Source organism: Hyposmocoma kahamanoa, unplaced genomic scaffold (assembly GCF_003589595.1).
Source record: "Hyposmocoma kahamanoa isolate Upper Pololo Valley unplaced genomic scaffold, ASM358959v1 92, whole genome shotgun sequence".
NCBI lineage: Eukaryota > Metazoa > Arthropoda > Insecta > Lepidoptera > Cosmopterigidae > Hyposmocoma > Hyposmocoma kahamanoa.
The window spans coordinates 1,181,983-1,209,583 of record NW_020654748.1 but is presented as its reverse complement, the minus strand read 5'-3'; the positions used below and the strand labels follow the sequence as shown (position 1 = coordinate 1,209,583).

At 35.7% G+C, this 27,601-nt stretch overlaps 2 protein-coding genes across 3 annotated transcripts in view; one reads left to right on the top strand and one right to left on the bottom strand.

Annotated features, from left to right (window-relative positions):
• On the top strand, positions 1–24,486 carry LOC113236561 (X-linked retinitis pigmentosa GTPase regulator-like). Its single transcript, XM_026472697.1, has 8 exons — positions 1–84; positions 14,610–14,735; positions 16,971–17,126; positions 20,450–20,611; positions 21,442–21,594; positions 21,871–22,194; positions 22,897–24,024; positions 24,249–24,486. The coding sequence occupies exons 1-8, from the start codon at positions 66–68 to the stop codon at positions 24,359–24,361; spliced, it is 2,181 nt and encodes a 726-aa protein (XP_026328482.1). The 5' UTR covers positions 1–65; the 3' UTR covers positions 24,362–24,486.
• The window catches only part of LOC113236562 (eukaryotic translation initiation factor 4E1-like), a 20,512-nt gene continuing 17,335 nt past the window's right edge, over positions 24,425–27,601 (bottom strand). For both annotated transcript variants that reach the window (XM_026472698.1, XM_026472699.1), the window contains exons 4-5: positions 26,849–26,933; positions 24,425–24,686 (exon numbers count right to left, since the gene is read on the bottom strand). In XM_026472698.1, coding sequence (XP_026328483.1) covers positions 24,556–24,686; positions 26,849–26,933 — 216 coding nt within the window. In that variant the 3' untranslated portion in view covers positions 24,425–24,555. The remainder of the gene's footprint in view (positions 24,687–26,848; positions 26,934–27,601) is intronic.

Genomic DNA, 27,601 nt, shown 5'->3' with positions numbered 1-27,601 from the left:
CCGCGGCCGCCCCGGTCGATTCGCGGCCATGCTCCCAGCCACCCAGACCAACCTATCAGAACACCATGGCAGACGAGATACCAGGTGATGCGTCACTATTTCTTACAACTTTATTACTATCATTACGCTTAAGTAAGTAAGAGAAAAAAAATAATTGGAATTTTGAAACGTTGATTTCCAAGCATCGAATATTACAAACATGGTCGAAAATAGATGAAAAAAAAACCAGAATATTATCTTTTCAATATCATCCTAAGCGTTGTTTATAGTTCAAAGTTAATATTGTTTTAAACAAGCGCATACGGGATTGTGTTTAAGCCATTTTGCATGCAACGCAACAGCGCTTGGTTATTTTTCAACGTATATTGTTCATAGTACAAATGTAGCAACACTGGCTTCTCAGTTCCTAATTGTGTCCAGTCACCTGCAACAAAAAAGTGTGCGAATTGAAAATTAAATTTTCATAAAATATTAAGTATATTTATTGAAATCATTAAATATTTTCCACAAGTAATAGTCCATTTTGGCTGACGTTTAATAGATACTCAAACACCAGCAGGAGCTCTATTATTCAAAATGTATATAATTTTAAAAGAATAATAGACGAAAATGATAAATAAAAAATCAAAATCAAGGATAAATAAAAATTTATGAAAATTCAAGACACGGTTAACGGAATTTTTTATAGTAAATTTCACTACGTGTATCTATCTATATTTTTCATAGCTTGCGACTTTACAGTTTGTTACAATTAGCGTTAAAATGATCCAATGTTCCAAATAACCAATATAATTCCGTGATTAAGTTTTAATTTTTAAATATTTACCATCTTTCAGATTTCTTAAAATATTTGCACATTCGTTTGACAAAAATAAATCATTATTTCAATAAATTTAGTAAAAAGTGCATTAGTTTTAAATAATTGTCTCAATTAAGTGTCAAAAGAAAGTGCAGATATTTTAAGAAATCTGAAAGTTCATATTAAGTGAATAACCTCAAGATGATTTTTATAAAATATTAGCTCGTACTTCGTCTGCGTATAATAAGCATTTTGAATAGCTACTATACTAATTTGATCCCCTATTTCGCCCCCGTTAAGATTTATTTTTGTGACAAAACGCGCTCACCCCAAGCGGACGCCGAGCGGACTCCGCCGCGTTGACGACGCGACCGCGTGCGTCTAATTGTCAGAGCAAAATACGCTCTATTTGTTTAGCGTTTACGTTTTAAAAATTAACGACCCGGGCACGCGGGCGAGACTGGCTTGAATTTGATCTACGCGGCGGTCGCGCGACGACCGCGCGGTTGTATTATTCAGAACTTAAATGTTGTTGCCTAGTAAATAGAACTCTGATTCGCTATTAATGTACATGAAGGCGTGGTAACTGGTAACTTTCGCCTCGTGCAACTGGGCGCGTGAATCTTTTTTTTTTATTAGTTCGACCGATCAATTTGACATGAAGTATTGCCACTCGCTTTACAGCGATAATTAAAAGTGTTCTATATCGACCGCCAGGTCCACTCCAACCTACAAGGAGTCCATGTCAACGAAAAAAATTGGGAGTGCATAAGACTTTAATGGGCATCCAGGAGAATGGAACCAATTTAGACAGGTCATTAATAAGATAAACCAAGTTACACAAATTAGTACTTATGTAAATATGTAAATACATTATACTTTCTTATTACACTTATAAATTAGCTATGAAGTACTTAAAAACATTTCACAAATAACAAGATTATTCGGTTGAATAAATATAAATCTTATTCTAAAACTTGATATCCACCTGATTTTTTTTTTATAAAGTTTCTCACTGTGTCACGTTGGATACACATTTAAAGTTGATCGATTTAAAAAAAAATAATGTTAGAAAAGCAGGCGGTCTACGCAAAACAGAAAAAAATGGCACGTGCTCTACCAGACGAAAAGTTTGAGAACCTCGGCTTTAGTGCCTGACCACTATCTCTCTCACTCATTCGCTATTAACTATTCTGTAGTGTTTCTAGTTTGAGTACATATTTGAATAGTTATATCTCTGATCAGCTGGGTATTAAAACTAACATGAGTATAGTTGATTTTTTCGCAATTACAAAGGGGTTCCCCCGTCGTAAAACTTGTTTGCTTAATAGGTGGCATACAACCCCTTCGGGGTCAACGCGTTTCACCCAAACCCAAACTTTATCTCAATTGTCTAACGTACAAACTAGATACGAGCCAAAAGATAGGTTTTTCGCGCAGTTTCGGGAATTCTCGTATCTATCGTATACCTGGTATCTAGTTTGTACGTTACACAAAGGATACTAAGTTCACTTTAGGGGCAGTATGGGGAAATCCGAAACCATAGAAGATACAGGGAAACTGTCTTAGGAACCATTAGGTCTTTTTTTACGAAAACAATTTTGGCATAGCAAATTTTTTTCACTCGGAAATACTTCTCATTAGAAATCTGCGTGCAAAAGCTTTTATTCCACGCTAGCATGGAAATAGTTATTTATTATGCAAGGCTGCAAAGTTGTTGTGATTAAGTGATTATTGAAATTATTTTAGTTCTTCGACGAAAGTTTTTTTTAATTTAGTTCTTCGACGAAGGTTTTTGAATTCGAAGTTGACGATGGACTGTGATGCACCTAACTTTTTCATTCGATGAAAAAAAAACCTAATGATACGTTCAACTACGCGATTTGTCGCATATTTACTAAGCCGATCAAGCTCAGTTTTTTTTCCTCTTACTATAAAATAATCCATAGGCTCAATTTATATTACATATATAATGGACTTTAACCTCGTATCTAGTTTGTACGTTGCCCAACTGACCATAAATTACAAGTAATTGAGCCAATCTGCATTAAAAAAATATCAATTTTAGTTTAAGTTTTCATAAAAAAAGACCTAATGATTCCTAAGAGAGCTTTCCCGTAAGGTTTCGGATTTCCTCATGCTATCTCAGATTAAAAAATCACACCGTATAAAATTCATGACAAAAATCTATTGTCTCTTACGCGTTAAGGCGTGACCTGAAACTCGAGACTATCCGCGAGTTACAAAAAAGAACATTCAATGTATAATTTTATTTTGAAAGTTTCATTCTACTTACAGTCGTTTACTATTTCCATGGAGCACTGAAGTTAATTGACCGAGTGTTTTGAATACACTGGTATGATATCGTATTATATTTTTTCTAACCTATCTTACAATTTTGTTAATTATATTACAAATTGGTAATGACAAGCTGCGATCTTAATTTAAATTATGTAACATATGACACGGTCTACATTTACATAAGTTCGGATTACATGTACCACTAAGGTTCTTTGACATATATTCGTATCGATTTTCCATTTCCCCGCACAGAATATTCAGGTCAGATATTTAAACTAAGCAATCAACTTTAAGTGGTAGTTAGAATAACAAAGAAACTGTTTCTGGTTTAACCTATAGGATTTTTTTTATTTCAATAGTCGTGGTTTTAAATACTGGCACCATTGTAATGAAAAAATATTAGAGCAAATTACGTGTGCCTACAATTAAATTTAAAGTGACAATCATTAGTTACTTCCATCTAATAATAATAACGCTCACAATCAACATAGCACCGCACTAGGGAAACCCTGTGTCGCGGGTACCATGGACACACACATAGACAACCACAAATTACACCCAAACACACGAGAGAAATAAATGTAGGCCATACAAATATTTCTCCCGGCCCGGAAATCGGACCTCTGCGCGGCAGTCCGGCATGGTAACCGCTCGGCCACGGAGGCAGTTAAAAATCTAAATTTGCTTTTTTTATATATTTCCGTCGTTACCTTTACATTGTGACATTGAAAAGTAGTTATTGTGTAGCATTATCAGCACAATATTAAAAAAACCTATGTAACCCATGTAATCAAGCGTGCCCAATAATTGAATTTAAAGTGACAGTTATTGGATTCTTTACACCACACTTGTTATTTTTACATTGTTGTTACAATTTGTGAAATTTGGAAGTAATTGAAGGCAGCAGCAAAATAGAGAAAAGATTAATGTGCATCTTAAATCAAAACACTTTAATCCGTACTCAAAGTCTTGACTCTAAAAATACGCGTGTATGGTAATTTCATTTGCAACTTTATTGTACGAGTATCTCGTGTTACGAATAGTCTTCTTTTTCTTATACATTTACTCCAAAAAAAAAGGTGTAAAGGCTGAATAGACACGAAGATGAATTATGAACTTATTAGACTAATATTCCTATCTAAAAAAAACTGAGAAAGTTATGTCGCTTGATACCTTTCTAAGCTTGAAATTATGATGTAGGATATGACCCTCGAATTCGCGATGGAATTAAACACCAAGAGTGCTTCATTACAATGAAACATAAATCAATCGACGAGGAAAAATTCGCTGATTCTAATTATGTATATAACTAAATATCGCCCAAAATGTCACTTAAGTCAATTCGCCTTTTAACCGTCGATATAAATTTTTGTTAATGGAACTTATACTTACATATTTATTTTTATTTGCCTAATTTAGTGATAAAAAGGAATTATTTACAAAACGAGCTAAGGATCGTGAAAGGAAATTGAAAAAAAATATTAAAAGATACAATTTAATATAAATTTTAATATCAAAGGATATTGATACTTATGCACCGCAGAGGAACTACTGGAAGACAGAATGTTCTCAACGAAAGTAGAAAAGGACGTCAGTATGTGAACGAGTCAGTTCAAGAAAATACATTGGAAACAGTCTCATCGTTTTAAAATAAAGATTAATCAACACTGCGTTAATTCTAAACGTGAAGTGGATTTGTCTATTATATATTAATTTATATATTATATATAATTATTATATATTAAAGCATCGTGTCCGTACTAAACTTTTTTAAATAATATCAATCGATGAGACGAAGAAGTGCTCCTGATAGTAAGCGACACGCCTGTCCATGACAATTTACTCTTAGGTTTAAATCTAGATCTGAGGGGCACTGCCACTGCGCCGGACACTCGGAGACATAAGTTAACAAGTCCCACGTCCCTGTAATTTCACCAGCACCCTTACCTTTCAAAATCGGAACGCACTAATGCTCACGTTACTGCTTGACGGTAGAAATAGGTAAGTTGACAGTACTTCTCTGGACGAACTCTTTCACAAGGAGCTCTACTGCTATTTGGGGTTTTGAGCATGTTTGAGCAGTAAATGTAAAACAAATTAAGTATGGACGAGTAGTGAAAAGTGGGATCCCAACCCTAGTACACAGCTACTACGTTTTCAAATAAACACCCACCTTGCTGCGTAAGAAGTGACTACTTGAAGATTTAAAATTTCCTCCTCAAAGACTACAAACAAAACTGATTTCTCATATTTCTTTAAGGCGCTATAAAGCATATACAAATTACATTTCTAAATACGATGTTCCTATTTAGTATTTTACTATTTCCTCATACATAAATACCGATGCATGAAATTTTTACCACATTCACCTAATTGTCACAAAAACAGGTTAAATAATGCATATGGTAGCATTCATATATGCTAATGTCGGACTTGCATGCTATGCAATGGTCTCAATGGAAACAAAAAATAATTAGGTTCGTATTTTTCAAGTTTATACGCTACAATTGACAGTCATATAGATGAAAACAAGCTTGTTAGCCTGGTCTAGTCACATGCATTAACATACAGCAGCAAAATTACAATCAAACAATTTTCGACTTTAATTATTTGATATTCTATAACAACGTAAAATTAATTATGCAAATCAGATCAATATTACCTTATTTAACTGTATTTTGATTTAGTTTTATAAGTACATATCGCCCTACCCTTGGTTTTTTAAGGTATCAAGTAACAGGAGGAGAAAGCTGTACACCTGATGATAAGCGACACGCCTATCCATAGCCTAGGCACTAAGAGTTTTAAATCACAAAGATCTAAGAAGCTCTGCGACTGCGCCTGTCGCCCTGAGACGTAAGTTGACAAGTCCCATGTGCCTATAATTTCACCAGCACCCTTACCATTCAAAACCGCTGTTAGATTCAAATTTCAAGCTTAGAATAATAACGCATAGAATGATAGTTTCTGATCAAACGAACTGTCACAACTGAGTCAAAAATCAAATTCATGTAGGCTAGTTTTAGTAGTAGGTTAATTTTCGGTTTTAGTGAATATTTATATAAAAATACAAGATGAAACGCGTTACTTCCTTGTGGAATGTGATGTTAGTATCTATTTTATGTTTGTCTGACGTATTTTTACACTCATTTACCACACATTTCGTCATTTTTAGCTAAAATTCTTGAGCTGTTCGAAGTGCAAGTGGACCTTGAGCACTGAAGGCCCGCCCGCTCGTGTAGGCCCTTTGGGCGCGCTTCAATTTTAGGGTGTTATTATTCTAAGATTTCAAGCATATTAGTTGAGAAATGGCCGAGTTCAAACGTTCAAACGTTAAATTTGTGTGGAGACCAAAGACTTGTTACATAGATATCGTTGGTGGTTACCAAGAAAGCTTCGCTCACTTCGTTGTTGTGCTTTGATTAATTCGGAGCCAACACATCGGAGCCAATTATTACTTTCAACGTAATTTATTGGATAATCAATGTACTAGGCTACCCACGAATCATTTTAAGTAGTATCGACATTGACTTACAAATAAATGGACGACGGGTCTAATACAAAAAACACGAAAAAATTGTCCCAAGTCAACCGATTCGAAATTTAAATTGTAATGTCATCGCAGTATCGCGCTGTCAGTAGAACAAATGAAGACTTAAAGCGGAGTTTGGAGCTCTGTATACGATTTTAGCGCCTTACAAGTGCGGACACTTTTTAGCGCGGACCCGACGTCCATATAATTGTAAGTCAATGAGTATCGATCATGGTTTCTTTGTTTACAAATGTCACGTCAGTTTGACAGCTCAGACTGGGTATGGTCGGAGAGAGGGGCTGTTTGTGTAAGTTGCTTGGACAGTGAAAACGTACCGCCTCGCTCTCTCTGAACTTGTCGCGTGATATTTAGAATCCGTTGTAACCTCCATCCATTTTTCATACTTTCGGACTAATTACTGCGAAAAGTACATAAAACAACTAATTGCAATCAGTTGACGTTACTATTTCACCGCCGGCTGAACGAATTGCTAATGAAGAGTGAATAACCCGATTATCAAGTAATTCCTGACTAAATCTGGGTTGAAGGAAACACTGCCTTCGACGCCTCCCTTTCCGGCCTTAACTCCGACATACATATTATTTACGTGTTTTACTATATGCACGCCTACGACAATGTTAAGTATACCTTGCTAAATATGCTTTGTTCCAGAATGAATAAACCTTTGTTCTACGCCGCGTAGATTTTAAAAAAGCGTAGAGAATTGTGCGAGAAACGTTGAGTTAACATTGAAATTATTATGTTAATTTTGACCTTCCATAACACTACACTGGTCAGCATTTTTATCTGATCCTAAGGCTTTATTACTATTGCCTGAGTTTATATAAAATTTAGGTATATTTTTACAGACTGAAAACAGTTTTATGTTTGTTAGCGACTAGTTCACAATTTCAAAACTTCAGAATCCTAATTCTTCTTCTTATCGTCTCTATAGCATACATTATAATCTTTGCTTGCTTGCCATCGCGGTTAAAGTATTTAGCAATCTGCGTAACATACTCGATTGCTGGGAATGATATGTAGTGCGGGGAGGTTTTTTCGTGCATCCCAATTTCGTAAATACAAATTGAAGTTTATACCCGCCCAAAGTGCTGACTGCTTACCCGTCTCTATTTTGGGTAAGTTATATACAAGGCTGTCTTTTAGTTTCTCATGTTTGATACGCAAACTTATGAAAGTTACATTCACAATTGGACGTAGTTAAATAATAAGGATCCAATCCACAAAATTATCAAATAATGAGTTATGTGTACCAAACGGTTCCTAAAGTCGAATCTCTCATTAGATCAGCAAAAATTCCAACATATAATAAATAGATAACTCTATAAGTTTTGAAAATAAAACAAGAGAAACACTTTTGATCTTCATACTGCCATATCTCGGAAGTGACTGGATGTGCATTGGATCCTTTTTTTTAACTACGTCCAATTTAAGAGTCGATACAAATGGCTTTGGTTGATTCTGCACAATAGTGAAAGTGTGGAGTCAATCACTTTAAAAAAAATATATAATAAAATTTAGGATGTACACTGATTTCTATACAGGGTGAAAACACGATTCCTAAAAAGGTTACGATAAAAAAAACACACACTTACCTCGAAATTTCACAAGAAAACCGATGTAATCAATAAGTACTTTACATATACCCTTTTTTTTATATCAACTGAACTAAATAGAATACGTAGAGGATTCTGAACCCTAAGGGTCGTATTCTAGAACTCTACTCAATGCTCAAGTCAGGATTTGAGTACGGTTTAAAGCAATTCATATCATACTCAAGTCCCTGCCATTAGGGTCGTATTTCCAGTGCTTGTGTTTCCAGTGCAATCCTGACTTGAGCATTGAGTAGAGTTCTAGAATACGACCCTTAATTCTGACTTTCAACTGAAGGTCAAAAATAATTGAAACATTGAATTTAGCTTTAATGACCGCAAGGCACATTGAAACGTGAAGAAAACCATTAATTTCGGACATGATAGCATCTAAAAAGTCTGATTAAGGGCAGCCAACCTTCAACATTTTCTCGAAGGTCGAACGGAAGTTACCGTGCTCCACAAAAGGGTGTACTTTTCTTTGAAACGCGTCGTAATGTTTACAACTATAATTTGCCTGACGTCACTGAATACTTTGATAGTGATGAATGTTCTAATTGTTTTATATTTCATGGTCGAAAAATGCTTTCTTTGCAAAAATTACTTATTTCCGTATGCTAATTTGGCCTAAATTTATTATGTGCTTTTTAGCAATTTTTGCTACGAAATTGTAGTACAAGGAAATTGTATACCTTGCCTCCTATGTATGTGTGAAGAGATCCGTGGAAGAAATACGACTTTGATTATAAAATTAAAAGTACGTCTTATATGTATAAGTCAGGCAGAAATCTGTGAACACACATCTGTTACGCCCCTAATTACTTGTGACTTACTGCCTCCGTGGCTGAACGGTTACCATGTCGGACTGCCACGCAAGGATCCCAGGTTCGATTAAGAGCCCTCATGCCAAAAAAGTTTTGACGTTGACTCAACCCACACTCCCCACTACCCGCACCTATCATTCGCCGCCCGCTACTCGTACGTCGCAGTTCTGTACACAGAACTATAATGATCTATAATTCTGTAAAGATTCTCTTCTGTGTACAGAGCTATAATGAATCTTTTAACAATCTGTCGATTTTCTGCATCAGCGGCATTTCATTATATCCAAAACTTCTTGATTTCGTTTCTGGACAGATATTTTCTTTGTCTTTGTCACCTTGACCTGTGATTATAAGTGCATAAAAACCATAATGCTTATTGTTTATAATATAAAACGATGAAGCTAGGAACATAATGAAAATAATATAATTAGGAAATGAAACTATTTTTCCGAGTTTAAATCGCGTATATTTGTTTTTTCAAACAAACCGACGTTTCGGGCCCTTTATAGGTCCCATGGTCAGTCAACCGTGACCATGGGACCTATAAAAGGACCGAAAAAACAAATATACGCAATTTAAATCCGGAAAAATAGTTTCATTCCTATGTGCAACAATCTCGAAAACCTAAGAACTCGATAATATATTTATTGAAAATGCATAATAAATACATACACTTGGTAAATTCTCAAGTGCTGCGCAAATACCCAGACCTGGTATTTATGGGATCTGTGGCCGAGACCGAGCCACACAGACCTCATACTGTCCTAATTAAAAAAACGCACTGTAGGAGTATACTGTCCCCTTACTCCCCTTATTTTTGAAATCAAGTGTTTCACGTGCATGCTGGAAAATTAAGCAAGGCTCAAATTGTCGGCTTCAATCCGGGCACGTTCCATTACGAGGGAGCAGAGGAAAAATTACTAATCTTCTATTTGATTTTAGAGCGGTAAATACACATTAAAGTTAAAAATAAAATATTGTATGAGTAACTACACGACATATTCAGAAACATAGAACAATAAAGTTTCCTCGATTGGTAAAAATCACGATATGACCTCTAATTTTCACATTTTTTCAATTTATTCTCGAAATGCAGGTTGTTAGGACAAAAATTAGATAATTAATGATATTTATACATAATTGACTATTGTCGTTACGGATTTTTTAAAATCCCTTTAGTTTTAGAGTTATTCCGCTAAAAAGAATTTAGCACTTACGACATTTTAATGCGCAAAAGACAACATGTCCTGTCGCATGTCACGGGAACTTCAAGCATATAATTGTTTCACAAATTAGTCACTATCACTCCGTAAGGACGAGAGGTCGTTGACAGAATTTTGCGACTGAGCTGTTTAATCGTCATGGTAAATTATCAATATTGATGGCTAATTGTCGAAGGTAAGTTTGCGAATTACCTACCTATTTTGAACAGTAAAATAGAAAATATTATTTTCATGTGCATAAGCGCACTTAGAACTTTTGATTTTATTAGTAATAGGATTGAAAATTCATCGGTATAAGTGCGAAAATCGTGCAGACGATTTTAGTTCTTATTATGAGCAGAATAACATTTAAATTAGTTTATTCCCGCTTTTGCGGACCATTTCATTGACATGACGATACCATTTGCATTTTTTACATTACATATTATAAATAAATAATATTTGTAAAGATGACAGTAAGATTTATGCTTCATTTCCGATATATTCTGGAAACTGTATTTCTAGAATCTTTACTTAATATCTTAAATTTATGAAAATTTAAGATGTTAAGAAAAATTAAAGTATAAAACTTTGAGACGTCATAACTTATTTATGTGTTAGGTATTTGAAAAAAAAACCGAACATGTATTTTATATTTCCATTATGCAGTATGCTCCTTTAAAATGGTCAGTGGTTTTTTATCATCCTGTATAAACATAATACAATACTTACTGTACTGGAACCGGTTGTAAATTTATTAGTCCTATTGGCGACTCCACAGTTTTTTTTTCTGTTCCACACAAAATTTGTGTCTGTTATGAAATTTCATAAAGTACGATACCTATTATACTCGTATTTGTTTGGTAAATAGAAGAAACACGAAAATAAACAAATTGCTCTAATCTTCTTCTTGTCGAGTCAAAGACAAAAACCAATACAATATTTGTGTTATCAATGTGTTAAATTTCTTTAAATTTAAAATTTTATTTATTTAATTTAAATTTCTTTTGCTCTAATGTAAAATACCTACCATTAAGTATGTGTAATTATTTTGTTCAATATCAAAATCAGTTCTCGTAATAAAAAAAATAACAACGATATCAACTATTTATTCTCTGTCTGTACCATGTCTGTACTAAGGCTTTCTGGATTTTGTGTTTTGCAGAGGTAACCTAACAACCAATTAGATCAAAATCATACTGTCATTTTTACAAATATTATATATTTATAATAATATAAATAATGTAAATGGTTTTGTCATATCAATCGAATAGCCCGCGAAGGCGGGAATAAACCAATTTAAATGTTATACGTCACATACTAACAACTAAAATCGTCTGCACGACTTCACTTTTATGCCGGTGAATTTTCAATCCTATTACTGATGAAATCAAAATTCGTAAGTTCTAAGTGCGCTTATGCACACGAAAATAATATTTTTTAGTGTAGGGCGGGGCTGTTGAGTGTGTGCGTTATTATTATTACTTGATCTTTTTAACGGCATGTAGGTATCTCATTAGATATGTATACGCCAAAGTGATCTTTCCCTACGTTTCCACACTTAATTTCGTTAAAAGTTTATGTCGTTTTTCTACAAACAGCCATTCTTTCCATATGAGTAAACGATGACAAAACATTTTCTATTCTAGGCACTACACGTTAGCTTTCATTCCACAATAGCGTCATATTTGAATACTGTTCAAAGTAAAGTCACACTACTACCTACAACGCAGAGTATAAAAATACTGTTTTATACTCGATTCTAATGAACCTACGAATATACGTACTGTAGACTAGGCTGTACTCTATGAGTAGAATCACTGGCTGAGTGAATAGATTCATATTTAGAATGCTTTGAAAATGAACTAAGAGAAAAGCTGCAGGATGATGACTGAGGCAGCTGGGAGAGCAATATTGATGTAACCCAGTGGTCATCCGATGGATGCTCAAGCCTGTGTCGTCGTTGTGGCAGCATGCACGTTGAAGACTATTTAGGGAAACAGAAAGTAGTGATGTTTAGAATTTTTATTAGGATCGTTCAGCCAGTTTAGGGTCGCTGAAATAAAGTGTTAGGGTTTAGACAGGTTCCCTAATTAGCTAGGATAGCGAGTAATTATATTTTTTTGATTTGTTTGATTAGGATGTGGTCATGGTCTGTCCTTTTAGATAGGTTTTTGGCAGACTAAAGCCATAGCCTCCTCGGTGGTTACTTGTTGGTAAGTTGATAGCTTCCGAGCAGTGTATGGCTAGCCTGTAGTAAAGGCTGATCACCGATGTAAGTTGCATATCATAGGTAGACTACCAGCTAGGAATATTCACCCCTTCAGCTGTGAGGAAGAGGGATGTAGACTAGGCTGTACTCTATGAGTAGAATCACTGGCTGAGTGAATAGATTCATATTTAGAATGCTTTGAAAATGAACTAAGAGAAAAGAATAGAAGATCTTGATATTAAGATTATTGATTTGTAACCCAAAACATGTAAAAAAGTGAAATAAAGTATATTTTTAAGGATTATTCCAGTTTATATTCATAAAAGTACCTACACGTCATCTATCCATTACACGTTCTGCTGCTGGCCATAGGCCTCCCGATCTAAGGCTCTCGTGATTTAGGTCATTCACATGTTTTTCAAGAGTCGTGAACCTTTTTGTATGTATTGGTTTCATCACGTTATTTTCCTTCGCCGTACCGTTAGCGAAAGGTATGTAACTTAGAAGTCTTACTTAAAGGTTAACTGCCTCCGTGGCCGAACGGTTACCATGCCGGACTGCCACGCAGAGGTCCCAGGTTCGATTCCCGGGCCGGGAGAAATATTTATATGGCATACATTTATTTCTCTCGTGAGTTGGGTATAATTTGTGGTTGTCTATGTGTGTGTCCATGGCACCCGCGACACAGGGTTTCCCTAGTGCGGGGCTGTGTTGAGTGTGTGCATTATTATTGAGTGTATGCGTTATTATTAAAGGTACTTGCCGCCACAGCTGCCAAATTGTTGACCTCTGTCTCTCGAAAAAGCAGCGTTGATGACGTATCACGGCTACGTTTCGTCTGTGCTCAGCTACGATCTTATACTGTGAGGCAATTCAGTAGTCGTAGAAAGTGCGTTTAAGGTTCAGAAGAAGTGTGTTCGGGAGATCTGCGGTGTGTGGTTCGACAACAGCTGTAAACCGTTGTTCAAAATGTACATTAGGGATATCTGTGTATTTGTCAAAACTTACCCTCAATATTTCAAAACACGTGGTGGAATTAATCAAAGGCAGACTAGAACAAAAATTACGAATCTTTTGTACCAACCTCGATGCCATAAATAAAGTAATTTATAAGTAAAACTGCTTCAACATGTGTATAATTATTTTCAACATTTTGCCAAATGAAATTAAATTGCTGCAAGGACATACTTATAAACTTAGAATAATAACGCATAGAATGATAGTTTCATATCAAACGAACTGTCACAAGTGAGGCAAAAATCAAATTCATGTAGGCTAGTTTTCGTAGTAGGTTAATTTTCGGTTTTAGTGAATATTTATATAAAAATACAAGTTGAAACGCGTTACTTCCTTGTGGAATGTGATGTTAGTATCTATTTTATGTTTGTCTGACGTATTTTTACACTCTTTTACCGCACATTTCGTCATTTTTAGCTAAAATTATGGAGCTGTTCGCGGTGCAAGTTGACCTTGAGCACTGAAGGCCCGCCCGCTCGTGTAGGCCCTTTGGGAGCGCTTCAATTTGCCTCACTTAGCGTGTGCGGGCTAGGTTTCTATGCGTTATTATTCTAAGCTTATAAATTAAAAATTGACAAAATGGCTTTAGAGACATTGCTTCTATAGTAATAAAGAATACTTAGAATTTCCAAATACAAATTTACATTAATTTGAAGTGCAATTAACAGTAGAAACCGAACATGAAATTAATATTTGTGCATCTGCTTGCAGGTTGAATACAATGTACCAAATTTTATTTCAGACCTTAATCATTACTGTATTCTGGCAAATAAACGTATTCTATTCGATTCTGACTTAATAGGGTTGATTAAGTAGCAGTAGAACGCCTTGTGAAAGAGCTCGTCCAGGGAAGTACTGCCACTGTACTTAATTGCGGAGTACTGTGAGGGTGCTGGTGAAGTTAAAACCACATGAGACTTGTCAACTTATGCCCCAGGATTACGGACGCAGTGGTAATGTCACACACACCCCATAGATCTTTGTGATTTATAGCTCTGAGCGACTCTTCAGGGACACGTTCGTCACTTGATATCAAAACAAAAAAACCCGTTCTCCCACTCAGCCGCCATTATATATGTCATGTAATGTATATTCGTGTTAATTTTCAGATACGGGTGCGGTATTTACATTCGGCAAGTCGCACTTCGCCGACAACGAACCCAGCCACTTCTTCATCAAAAACGACCCTGTCGTTGCCATCTCCTGTGGCGACGAGCACAGCGCTGTTATTTGCCGTTAGTAACCTATTGGTTTAACCACGTAAAATTAAGTAGAGTTCAAATTGTCAGTTCCATCAAACAAATTTTCCTCCAAATTGCAAGGTGTGTATAGTACCTAAGAATGGGTACACCATTTGCTCATGGACTGTGATCGGACGGAACCTACCAAAGCACAGTTTGCACAGGTTGGTTTTGGTGCATTCAAAATATTGCGTTTAATCCGTTTTGTCTGCATCCAACAAGTAGTGCCGCGAAGATTTTGCATACATGCTTGATTAGGTTAGTAATCTGTTTGGCTTCTATCAAATGTTTTTATATATATTGTTTTCATAATAAGGCTGAAATGTTCAATAATGATAAAAACCCCTAAATAAATATAAAGTTAAGCAAACTATCTCATTATTATATCAATACAACTTTTCTATACGATTGATTTCTGATAAACCTAAGAATAAAGTAGTCAGCGGACATATACTGAAATAGATGAAGAAAAGACGATGTTGGATATAGCTACGGTCCAATATGAGTCTACAGTCAACACAATATAGATTTCATATATTTGACCACGAAGCATAAGTATTATGATGACTCATTCTATAAGTATAATGAGTTATCCTGATACTTATGGCTCATGGTAACTAAATAATCTCTAAACAGTATTTTAATGGTCCCTTTTTGACAGAATATGTAATTAGAACACGTCCCACTGCTAACCTTGGATCTCCTCATTGAAGTCAGACATTCCATGCTTTCGTTCGAAAAGTTATGTAATTCTCCGAAAAGTAGGTTTCATCTCATGTGGCTGTTAATTAGTAAACAATAGTAGAGCTCCTTGTGTAAGAGTTCGTTCAAGGAAGCACTTATATCTTTTCTATTTCTACCGCCAAGCAGTAACGTGTACTTTACTGCGTTACGTGTGCTTTATTTCTACGGAACACGGAGGGAAAGTGCTTTAAATATTGGTGATACAATATTTAGCTTCTTAGAGACGTTATTTTATTTTAAAAAGTAAGTAATACTGCATTCAAAGACTTTTAAAAAGTTGCTAGCCTCATCTGCGAAACAATCCTGTCAAATGTGAAAAAACATGCACATATCTCGCTAAAAACTTAATTGAGGCGTATTATTTTGAACATCCTTCATAATGTACGAAAAACTCAAGGCAGCGAGCTTATCAAAAGATTGAAGCTGCGTGCGTACAAGAAGATGGACCACATTTTAAGCATATGATAAATTAATCGCAAATAACATAGATAAATTGGCAGCGTCGAGCTTGTTTCTTTTTTGGATAAATTGTATAATTGAACCTATGTTACTTAGTAGGAATTAATCCTTATAAATTTGTCTCTTTCGATCGGCATCATAAAACTACAGGTTTTTTTTACATTTGTCAAAATTGTTTGCTATTGACATTTCATTTCGAATAAAACTTCATCTCGACCTTAGAGGATGGAAATAATCTCAGTACAGGGTACTAAAAAAAAACCGACCTCAAAAGTACGTGGAATAACGTCTATTTGCTAAGTTTTATTGAAATATCCCCTAGTTTGCCACTATACAGGACTTGACACTGGAGACAACAAAAATAGGTTCTCACTATGAAACTACTCAAAGTATATTCAGAGAAAAACGCCTTGAATTGAAGAAATAGCAAAATCAAGCATTAAAGTAATTGCTCCTAAATTAAAGTTAGGCGCTATTTATAAAAATGAATCTTCATGCGTGAACAAGCACCCTTCGAGGTGGATGATTTTCTTCAAAATGAAATGGGACCTAAAATGAAATGGGAATATGGAAGTACCCCCTTTCCAACAAAAAAAGAATCATGAAAATCGGTTCACAAATTATCGCGTAACATACATACAAAAAAAAACATACAGTCGAATTGAGAACCTCCTCCTTTTTTAAAGTCGGTTAAAAATAAAGGAATCTCGACTAATATTAGAATTGAGGTCGAATCAAATTGTTTTGTTTTTCAGAGATGTTCGAAATTTGAATGTAATTATAACATCGAATTTTCACAGATAAGAAATTTGTTCTAACAAAACAGTTTATCTTGCTGGTCGTAATTTGCGGTTTTTGAACACATTACAGAGAATTTATGATATGTATGTAGATAAAATTATTTTAATGCAGTATTACTTCTTTCGAATTTAAAATAATGTCTACATGAAACAAAATATCCTGTCTACAATATTTACCATACTGACGCCATGTATAATCGTTTATAACAAATTTATATTGTTTCAGAGAATGGTCGAGTGTTCGTGTTCGGCGGGAACGCGTGGGGCCAACTTGGCCTGGGCCACAAAGACGAGGTGACGAGGCCCAGCTGCGTTAAGTGGCTAAAACCGCAGCGAGGCATGTTCGTTGCTTGTGGAAGAGCACATACCGTCTTTGTTACAGGTCTGTTATGTTACAATACACTGTTAGTTTTTTTATAAAATAGGTAATTTGGTACACAATTTCGGCTACATTATTTCGCAACATAAATGTACGAGTACTTAACATAGAAATTTTAAAACTAAAGTGCCCGCTCCATAGGCAATTTGATAGTTTATGTACCTACTTTTATATAAAGAACTTGAAATACCACAAAGCTAATAAGGAGACTTACCAGAAAAGAGTTTTTGAACTTTTGTTGATCTTTATTAGCAGTAGATCCTTGTGACAGAGTTCGTTCAGTACTGTGACCATACCTATTTCTGCCGCCAAGTTCCCACTTTACCGGTTAGCGGCAGAAATTTTTCATTCTTTCATTCGCGTTGGAATGCAGTGTAAAAAGTGTTCCAAATTCCTGCCTAAAAAGCAGGAAGAAAGTTTTGTGCGTAAGAGGACTTGCAAAGGATCATATTACAAGACTTGTCTACCGAATTACGAATTAAGTGCCCGTACTAAGGAATGCGGATTATGCTCCAGCAAAGCTCCACCAAAGAAGCTGGGATCGCAGAGTGATAATTTGGAATCCATAATAACAGAGCTCAATGACAAGCTAGAAATTGTGTACTGTAGTCTAGGCTCTACTCTATGAGTAGAATCACTGGCTGAATGAATACTTTTGTAATTAGAATGTTTTGAAAATGAAGTAAGAGAAAAGAATGGAGCATCTTGACATTATTGAATTGTAACCCAACGCCGAAACGATGTGAAAGAATACAATAAAGTATATTTTGAAGATTATTCCACTTTAAATTCATAAAAGTACCTCTCGCTACGCATCCTAAGCTACGCCCCAGTTACAGTACGAAATTCAGAAGAACACAAACTTCTATGCTGAAAAGTATGATGGGCTTTTTAAGTGTCATCAGGATACGTTAGATATTTTGAAGGATACAAATAGAAAACTTCAGGACTTAAAAAACAGATGCGTACACCTGGAGACGCTAAACGGGGCCCTAGAAATACGTGTGAAATCTTTAGAGCAGACTGAGAGATCCAAAAATATAGAAATAGTAGGAATACAATATAAAGAACAAGAAAATTTGAAAGATGTAGTAAAAGCGATAGCACAAAAACTGGATGTTGATTCTGCGGATATCAAGCGCGCCTGGCGGCTCCGCAGCACTAAACAAAATCCAAATTCGTGTGGCATAATCGTCAAATTCCGTACCGAAGAAACCAAACAGAAGTGGATAGAAAATAGAAAAAAAATACGGGTAAACACAGATATTTTCCCAAATAGCTCCTGTTCCACTAAGGTTTTTATTAATGAGGACTTGACTAAGTATAATCGTGAACTTCTATGGCAGGCCAAGCAAAAGAAAAAGGAAAACCTTCTTAAATATGTGTGGGTAAAAATTGGGCGAGTGCTGTGTAAGAAAGACGACCACCATCGCACACGCGTAGTTCATTGCTCTGCTGATCTCCATACCTACATCAATGATTCTAAAAAATGAAAAATACCGACACTAACTTATTGCTTTTGTGCTACTTAACTTACAGTCTGTAATAGTGTATAACACGGAAATAAATACTACATGTACCTATAACGATGTCTCGGAATGGATGACAAGATTGAGTAAATACAACGACATAATTTTATTTCATATAAATATAAAATCCTTAAGAAAAAACTATGCGGAACTCCTAGGCATTATCTACGGAAATAAGTTGGATGTACTTATACTAACTGACGTCAACATATGATATATATAGATATGTAGGGGTTGCTGTAGATGATCGTTTTAATTGGTCGATACATATAGATGTTGTACTAGATTGCGACAGATATTAGGCAGATTCAGTATGCTTGCTTACTGCACTCGTGCGATCCTATATACTCTCTATCATGCTCTTGTTGAATCTGTAATAAATTACTGTGTGGGAACGTCTGGTACTACCTACGTGACACATCTTAACAAAATTAGGTCACTTCAAACACGGTTCTTAAAGCTGTTGGCTGATAAGAGGATGCGTAGAGAGTGTAAAGGAGCGCAAAATTATGGCATGTTATTTAAAATAATTCCTGTTGAAAAAAAATGTTGGCTTTCTCAAATATTACAAGAACATTCAAGTGATGAATATAAAGTACCAAAAAATTATAAATATCCAACAAGACAAGCAATGATGGGTAGCTATGAAACTTTTAAAACAAATAACGTATATGGTAAAAGAACTAAGGACTATTTAATTCCAACATTGTTTAACTGTCTTCCGTCACACTCAAAAAACTTTAAAGGTAGTAAAAAGTCTGTAAAAAATGAAATAAAAAAATATTTGTTAGATACAATGTAGGTAAATATTGAAAAACTGTAACTGAGTGTAATGTTTATGTGTTTATGTAACTGCAATATTTAGCGTAGCAACCAAACTCTCTCGATAAAGTTTCAAGAAGTTTGGGAGAACCTTATTTTATTTGTAAAAAGTCATTGAAAGGATAAATAAATTTAAAAAAAAATACGTAAGGTGGCAGTACTTGCCTGGACGAATTCTTTCACAAGGAACTCTACTGCTACTAAGCGTAACGATAAGAGTGCTGGACAGGCGCTTACCTAGCTTACCATCAGGCGCACGACTTGTTCGTCCCATCTCACTTGATATTATAAAAAAAACTCTTGAGTGGCACTGCAACTGTTATAGGTGTATTGATACATAATAATATATAATCTCAGTAAAGAGTACTAAAAAAACCGACCTCAAAAGTACGTGGAATTACATCTATTTGCTAAGTTTCATTGAAATATCCCCTAGTTCGCCACTATACAGGACTTGATACTGGATATAATAAAAATAGGTTCTCACTACAACACTACTCAAAATATATCGAGAGAAAAACGCCTTGAATTGGAGAAATAGCAAAATCAACTAAACAATTGCTAAAAGTAATTGCTCCTAAATTAAAGTCAGGCGGTATTTATAAAAATGAATCTTCATACGTGAACAGCCACCCTTTGAGGTGGTTGATTTTCTTCAAAATAAAATGGGACCACTATGGAATTACCCCCTTTCCAACAAAAAAAGAATCATGAAAATCGGTTCACAAATACCGGAGTTATCGCGTAACATACATACCAAAAAAAAAGAAAAAGAACATACAGTCGAATTGAGAACCTCCTCCTTTTTTGAAGTCGGTTAAAAACAGTGGCGTAGCGTTGATTTTTTGACGTAGAAATTATTTTGTAATTTTAAGTAAAAAAGAAAACAATTTTGACAAGTTAGGGCTCTGCTCTGACGCCCGGGGCCATAGCCACTTTGTACCCGCCACTGATATAAAAATCTTATTTTTCCAGAGAATAACGCAATCTACACTGTAGGCTGCAATGATGAGGGTCAATTGGGAACCGGCGATATGGAACATCACACAATACCCCAAAGCGTTGAGCTGGAGGGAGAACACGTGATTGTTATCAAACAAGTCTCAGCCGGGAGCAACCATACTGCTATACTAACTGGTATTGACTATTATCAGTATTAATTCCCGCAAGGGTTATTTGGACCTTTGGAGTAATAAGGCCACATTTACAAAAATGACCTCTTTTCAAGAGGAGAAGTTTCTTGATTCTAAATCATACACATAAATTTAGTTTCATGCAGTTCGTATTATTTTTATGACTTTCATGTGATGAAAGCACTTTTAACATGTATGATGATATGTGGCTATGTAATACCTACCAAGAATACAAGCTTATCCAAACTCGAACAAAGTTTTTATAAATTGTCTAAGAAATATCATTATTCGAATAGATTATTGTATATGGCCAATATAAGAAGGCTCAAGCTCACACAAAAGGCAATGAAAAGGGCTATGCTCGGAATTTCATTGTGAGATCGAATCAGTAATGAGGATATTCGCAAGGGAACCAGAATAACCGACATAGCCCTAAGAATTGCCAATCTCAAGTGGCAGTGGGTGGGGCACATTGCTCGCAGAACAGATGGCCGATGAGGCCGAAGAGTTCTCGAGTGGCGACCGCGTACAGGAAAACGCAGCGTGGGCAGACCACCCACAAGGTGGACTAATGACCTGGTAAAGGTTGCGGGAAGCCGCTGGATGCAAGCGGCGCAGCACAGATCGATGTGGCATTTTTTGGGGAGGCCTATTTTCAGCAGTAGACGTCTTTCGACAGATATGATGATGATGGCGAATAGATATATGAGGTATATCCAAGAAGACCCGAAGTAGGCAAATTGTGTGATGTCTTGCTTTCTATCTCCTAACACAATTTCTTCTACATCGTAATAAACAAAAATGAACAAACCTACTTAATTAAGTTTCTTGCAGCTGAAGGGAGAGTATTCGTCTGCGGCTCAAATTCTGAAGGACAACTAGGGCTTGGAGAAGACGTAAGGTCTAGTGTCAAATTCACTGAACTTAAGTTTATGGAGAAAATAGCTTTCGTCGAATGCGGATATTACCACACAGTTTTCATTACGGGTAAGTAACAAAAGTAATGTTTTTGTAGGTACCTGCCTCCTTCATACTTCATGTAAACGCACACTACATACTTTCTTAAATCATGAGCCAGCCTAGAATTTCGACTCAAATGAGGTAAATTTCGTTCGATACGTCATATTTTTCATTTCAATGCAAAATTAAAAAAATTCAAATATCGTTTAATTTACATTTCCATTCATGCAACCATACCAGTCTTATGGGGATTGGATTAGGAACTAGAGATGTCTTTTCAATGTAAGGCCATATTGTCTACAGCACAAGGAGCAGTATTCGTTACCGGTGACAATGATAACCAAAACCTTGGCATTGAAAACACTGCAACTACTGTATTTGTTCCTAAAGTCTTGCCAATAAATGTACCAATAAAAAGTGCCTGCTGCGGCGCAAATCATACGTTCATTCTCACTATGGATGAATCGAAGATTCTGGCTTTTGGTTCCAATGAAAAAGGACAACTTGGAATGCCCAAAGATGTTCAGCATGTAACAGAACCAACGGAGATAAATATGGAAAAGATGTTTAATGGTTTCCAATTGAAGCTAGTGGCTTGCGGTGCCATGCACACGGCGTTTGTTACAGGTAAGCAACCTGCCTTAATTAAAAAACACTCCGATTGCAGTACATTTTTCAAATACACTATTTTTGACTTATATTTTCTTATTGATCAATTGATTCGTTTCTTTTTGCGATATCTCTACAAGTTTCTTGTATAGCACCATTAAAGTGTCGTCACAAAAAATCATTGCTAAATAGGTATTCGGAAGTATGGCGATAATTGCAGCTCTAATATTTCATCAAACATCGATACTGTCTTCTCATTTGACGATTAATTTGGTCTATTTGTTAAGAATTAATTTAATTTTACCCTATTACAAAGGAAAACTACATTATAACGAGCATTTTCAACAAATTATATGTACCATAATTAATTAAGTAATGTATTAACAAGAAAATTATGCCACAGAATAATTCCAGCAACTTTACTCGACTAGCCCAAACAACATCCCAAGTAACGCTTATGAAAAATGTTCGCTCGACATCAATTACTTTTATCGCCCCCGAATATTCACATCGTTTCAGAACTTGTCCACTAAGTGCTCTATTTTTATAGCCGCCGCCCGCACGCATTCAAATCGATTTTACAGCTTAACATAATACGTATCGTTCTAATTTTCCTTGCCACGTCAACAATAAATTACCTACCTGGACAAGGCCATAATGATCAGTATCGGACTTGCCGTTGGTTCGGCCGGTGTTCTAACGTGATGTAAACGTTTACAGACAACGGGCTGCTGTACACCTGTGGCGAGTCGAGGCACAACAAACTGTGTTTGGAGGAAATCGACGACGCCGACAACTCTAACGAGGCAGTACCCAATCAATACTCGCCTAAGCGGGTCATCGCTATGAATGGCTTCGTCGTCGACAATGTAGCCTGCGGCGGCTGTCACACTTTACTTACGGCGACCAAGGGATCCAACGCAGACTTCACGAACAACGACTTCAGTATTGTCAATGAAGAAAATAGACATATTTCATTAACTGAACTACCTCCGCTACAGAAAATTCCAGCCATGAACAAAACAAAGGAACACGCGACGGTCGAAGACGTTGTGAACTCCAACGTAGCCGAAACTTTGAATACGGATAATGTGAATGGAAACGTGAACGACGAAACCGAATCGATAGACTCTTTGGAGGCTAACGTCAGCGGCTCGCACATTGTAAACATTAATGACCTTGAAGCCGAAAACGGGAGCATTCACGGCGTCACCGATATAAATAAAGATGAAACAATCCCGTCTGCACCGATAGAAGCAGAGGTGATGAACGCCATCCAAATAATGGACAATGTCGTTAAAGATGCTGAATTAAAGATTGAAGAAACGGTACAAGATGTTAAAGACAAGGTCACGGAAAAAGTTGAAGTTGTTGAAGAGACATTAGAGAAGACAGCGGCAAAATTAGATCCCGGACATTTATGCGACGAAAGAAAAGGTCTAGGAGTGCCGGACAAGCTTTCAGAGATAGCTAATTCACCGCCTCCTAAGACGCCCATACTGCAAGAACTGCTGCACGTCCCAAATATTACAGAAATAAGTCCGGAAATGAGTAAACATAGTGACGATGGCCAAAAAAGTGAAAATGGGCAATCAGAAAATGAAACCATTCCTTGCGGCTCAGATAAATCTAGCCCGCAAGCCAAAACTAAAATGCAAGCTGTGATGCCTATTGTTCGAAGTGAGGATGGCATCGATGCACAAAATGAACCTGAACACACTGAAGATGTTGATGTGGTGGTTAATAAATTAGAAGAGAAAGGACGGTTTGCGCGAATTTTCCAATCTATTAGGGATAAAGAAAATTCTTGTATGGGGAAGGGAAAAGTGATTGAGGAACAAGTTGTAGGTAAGTTAAGTATTCACTTCTTTCACACTCATAATACTCTTAAGCAGCAGGTTCTTAAAACGGAATAAGTTCACCTTTATGCCAATGAGATTTAACATTTTTTTAAAAGATTTTTTAACAACAAGCAGGTCTTTTCACGGCGTTTTCTGTCGCCGTTAAAACGAGTAATAACTAAACATCTCAGTTAAAACAATTACGGTATTCATGCGTCACTTTTGTTCCAGAAACCGTTCACAAAGGTATCGATCAAACCGAAGAGACTATCCATAAAGTAGAAGAAACTGTTGAGTCACAAATTCGAAACCAAACAAACTCTCGAACTTGCACTATATTATAAGTAATTTCGTCTTCTCAATGTTAGCTTTATAAATAAAATTTCTATCATTAAGTATTATAATCAGTTTTTCTTTTCTAGCTTACGTACTAATAAGTCCAACAAAGAATTTAAATCACAATCTTCATAAAAACTAAATTCACTTCGATTACTTAATCGTAAATTTTTCGTTTAACTAAACTGTTATGCTTAAGAATCTAAACAGTGTAAAGATTTTTGTTCGAATCATGAAGTTGAAAGCCAATTTTGACATTTCCTAGTGCTGCTTTTAGTTTCTTGCCAATCTCCATATTGACAGCCGGATTCGAAGCGTCTTTTATCCAAACACCTGGAAACAATGCATCTTTTGACCTCTACTTTTTTTGGTATATTGTTATGTACGTATTTGACAGCGGCGGCGGGTCTGGAGATGACCTATATAATATACTTTAGCCAAATTCGACGTGGATGTTTAATATCAAAACGTTGCTAGGCAACCGATGATGACATAGGTAAAGAACATTTTTTCAATGCAAATTATTTAGGCTTGCTCCGCCCAGGGCCTGCTCGCCTAATTGGAACTTAAATAGGTAAGTAGGTAAGTGGGTAATGTAGAAGCATGGAGTATATAACCAGAAATAGAGACGAAATGTCATTTAATTTGTTTGAAAATTATTCTGCCAAATTCATTACGGTGACAACTGCGCTCCGATTGGCCAGCCCGAATTCGAAACAATTAACGGGTGCCGTCAATAGTTTCACTTCAAATTGACCAGTTTAACTTGAGCTTTGCTGTAATGAACTAAAATTGAAAAATTACATATTTAATATTTAATTACCCATGAAATTTGATTCCGTTTGTTTTGTAATTGATGTTATGCGGTTTTTCCACACCGTCGAATAGAACAGCCTCCTATTGTTAGAGATATTATCTTTATTACAATAAATATAAAATATAAACTGCCTCTGTGGCCGAACGGTTACCATGCCGGACTGCCACGCAGAGGTCCCAGGTTCGATTCCCGGGCCGAGAGAAATAGTTGTATGGCCTACAATTATATCTCTCGTGAGTTTGGGTGTAATTTGTGGTTGTCTATGTGTGTGTCCATGGCACCCGCGACACAGGGTTCCCTAGTGCGGGGCTATGTTGAGTGTGTGCGTTATTTATTTATTTAAAAAAAATAAATAAATAAATAAATAAATATAGAATATTTTTGGAATATAGACGTACACACAGGTCAGTTGTTGGCGCTGTACTATTTCAGCTTTCCAATTTGTGATTTCAGCGCAAACGATAGTTGATATTTAAAAGTGATATAAGGCACATTTGACTGATGAGTTGCCAGGGATGGATAGCCCTTATTTCGTCTCTATTTCTGGTTATATACTCGATGTGTAAAAGTAATACTTACTTTGCCAATTATTAAAAAGTTTATAAAGTACCTGTCGAAAAGTATGATTTATGAAGAAAGTAATTTAATTTTTGAATCCTATAAATTTACTGCTGGATAGTAGGTAGATACAAAACCATAAGATTTTATTTTACAGCAGCAAAATTCACCACAGACATGACTTCAAGTTTAATATCATTAATGGCTAAATCGAATTTCGAAGGATTAACATTGAAATTGTAGGAACTGTGAAACAGTCTGGAGGTGAAAACCCTAAAAATCCATATTGCCTGTGTTTTGTACCTACAAAGGGCGTAAGCGACTATCCGAAAATATTTTCAGGTTTTGGATTTTCACGACTGTTTTAAAATATTTACGTCCTGTTCCAAATTGCATTTTAAAACTTAATCATGGGTAAGTGAAGAAATATATTTGATCATCAGATGGCGCTACGGCAAAAAAGTATTTAAATACCAAAACCAAAGATTTGCAACAAGCACGTAGCAAAATTCGTAAGGTCCGGTAGCTCGTTCCGTGGCTTAGTTGGCATAGCGTCTGGGGGTCTACTCTTGATCTCCGTCAGACGTCCGTCCGAAACAATTACTGTCAAATAGACAAGTAAAAAAGACAAGTATCAAGTATGAAGCTTCATTCGCATCACGCGTCTTTTCATTTGGTCAAGTATTGCTTATTTGGAAGTAATTGTTTCGGACGGATGTCGGACGGAGGTCGAGAGTAGACCCCCTGCCACGGTTTACTGGAAGACGTTAGTTCGTATCCAGGATCGAAGGAATTTTTTCTTAGTGTTCTTGCTTTGTATTATAACAAACTAGTAGAGTAATTTCACAAAAATAAAATTGCTAATTACAACTTTTTCTTCTATCTATCTTCTATCTAAATTACAACTTAAACTTAGTTAAAACCAAAATTGAATTTTAAAAGCATATATTATATAGTATATATTTTAAAACCTTCATTAAAACCTAAAACAATTACGCCCTTTCTAAAACACCGACGATTTGTTTCTGTTTGTTGACATTTATTCTATGTCGAATTTGGCCAGAGTACGGAAACGGTCTTGGAGGACTGGTGAGTTGGGTAACACGATCATCATACTTACTAATTTTACATTTGGCTCTGACGTTAACAACCACTCCGCAGATCAAGTCGTTGTTCTCGAAATTCTCCCCAATAAGCAGAAGAACCTGGAGAAGAACATACATATTACACTGCATGACATTCTGGCGTGACAGTGGGGTGCAAATTATTAATAAAAAAAACAGGAAACATGGAGGTAAAGCCTGCCGTAATGTCCTAAATTACGTCCATGAGCTTTTTCATTACCTAATTGAACTTAAAAATTTGTATGTATTTCGCACGAGCTTGAAGTATAAAAAGAACGAAAGATTTGCAATGTAAGAGTATTTTATTAAATTAATTTTATAAAATCAAATTCTGCAGTATTTTTAGTATTTGAAATTATTTATGTATAGTGTCAAAGTGTAAACATTACTTTTTTAATTAATTAAGATTTTTGTTATTTACACCATCGTTTTAAACTTCGTCCTCATTATTACAAATGTAAAAATTTAATAAATATCGAATTACACCGTGGCTATGTGCGTCTTTACCTTTTACATCATTTTGATTGAGTTGTATTATCCATGGAAGGAATATGTAAGTATTGTGTTTGTTACAATGTTATACAATAAACTTAGCTGTCACTCTTGTTTTTTGTAGTAAAGTTGTTAAATTAACACTGGCTCTCAAGTCACAGGTTGTCTATCGTAATTTGAGAGTCAGTCAAGAAATAAATAATCATGAAGAAGAACAAGAACAAGAACAAGAACAAGAACAAGAACAAGAACAAGAA

Coding starts and splice junctions, on each gene's coding strand:
- LOC113236561 (XM_026472697.1), top strand. Junction 20,612..21,441: donor CCATACTGCTATACTAACTG/GTATTGACTATT, acceptor AGTTTCTTGCAG/CTGAAGGGAGAGTATTCGTC. Junction 24,025..24,248: donor GATTGAGGAACAAGTTGTAG/GTAAGTTAAGTA, acceptor CTTTTGTTCCAG/AAACCGTTCACAAAGGTATC.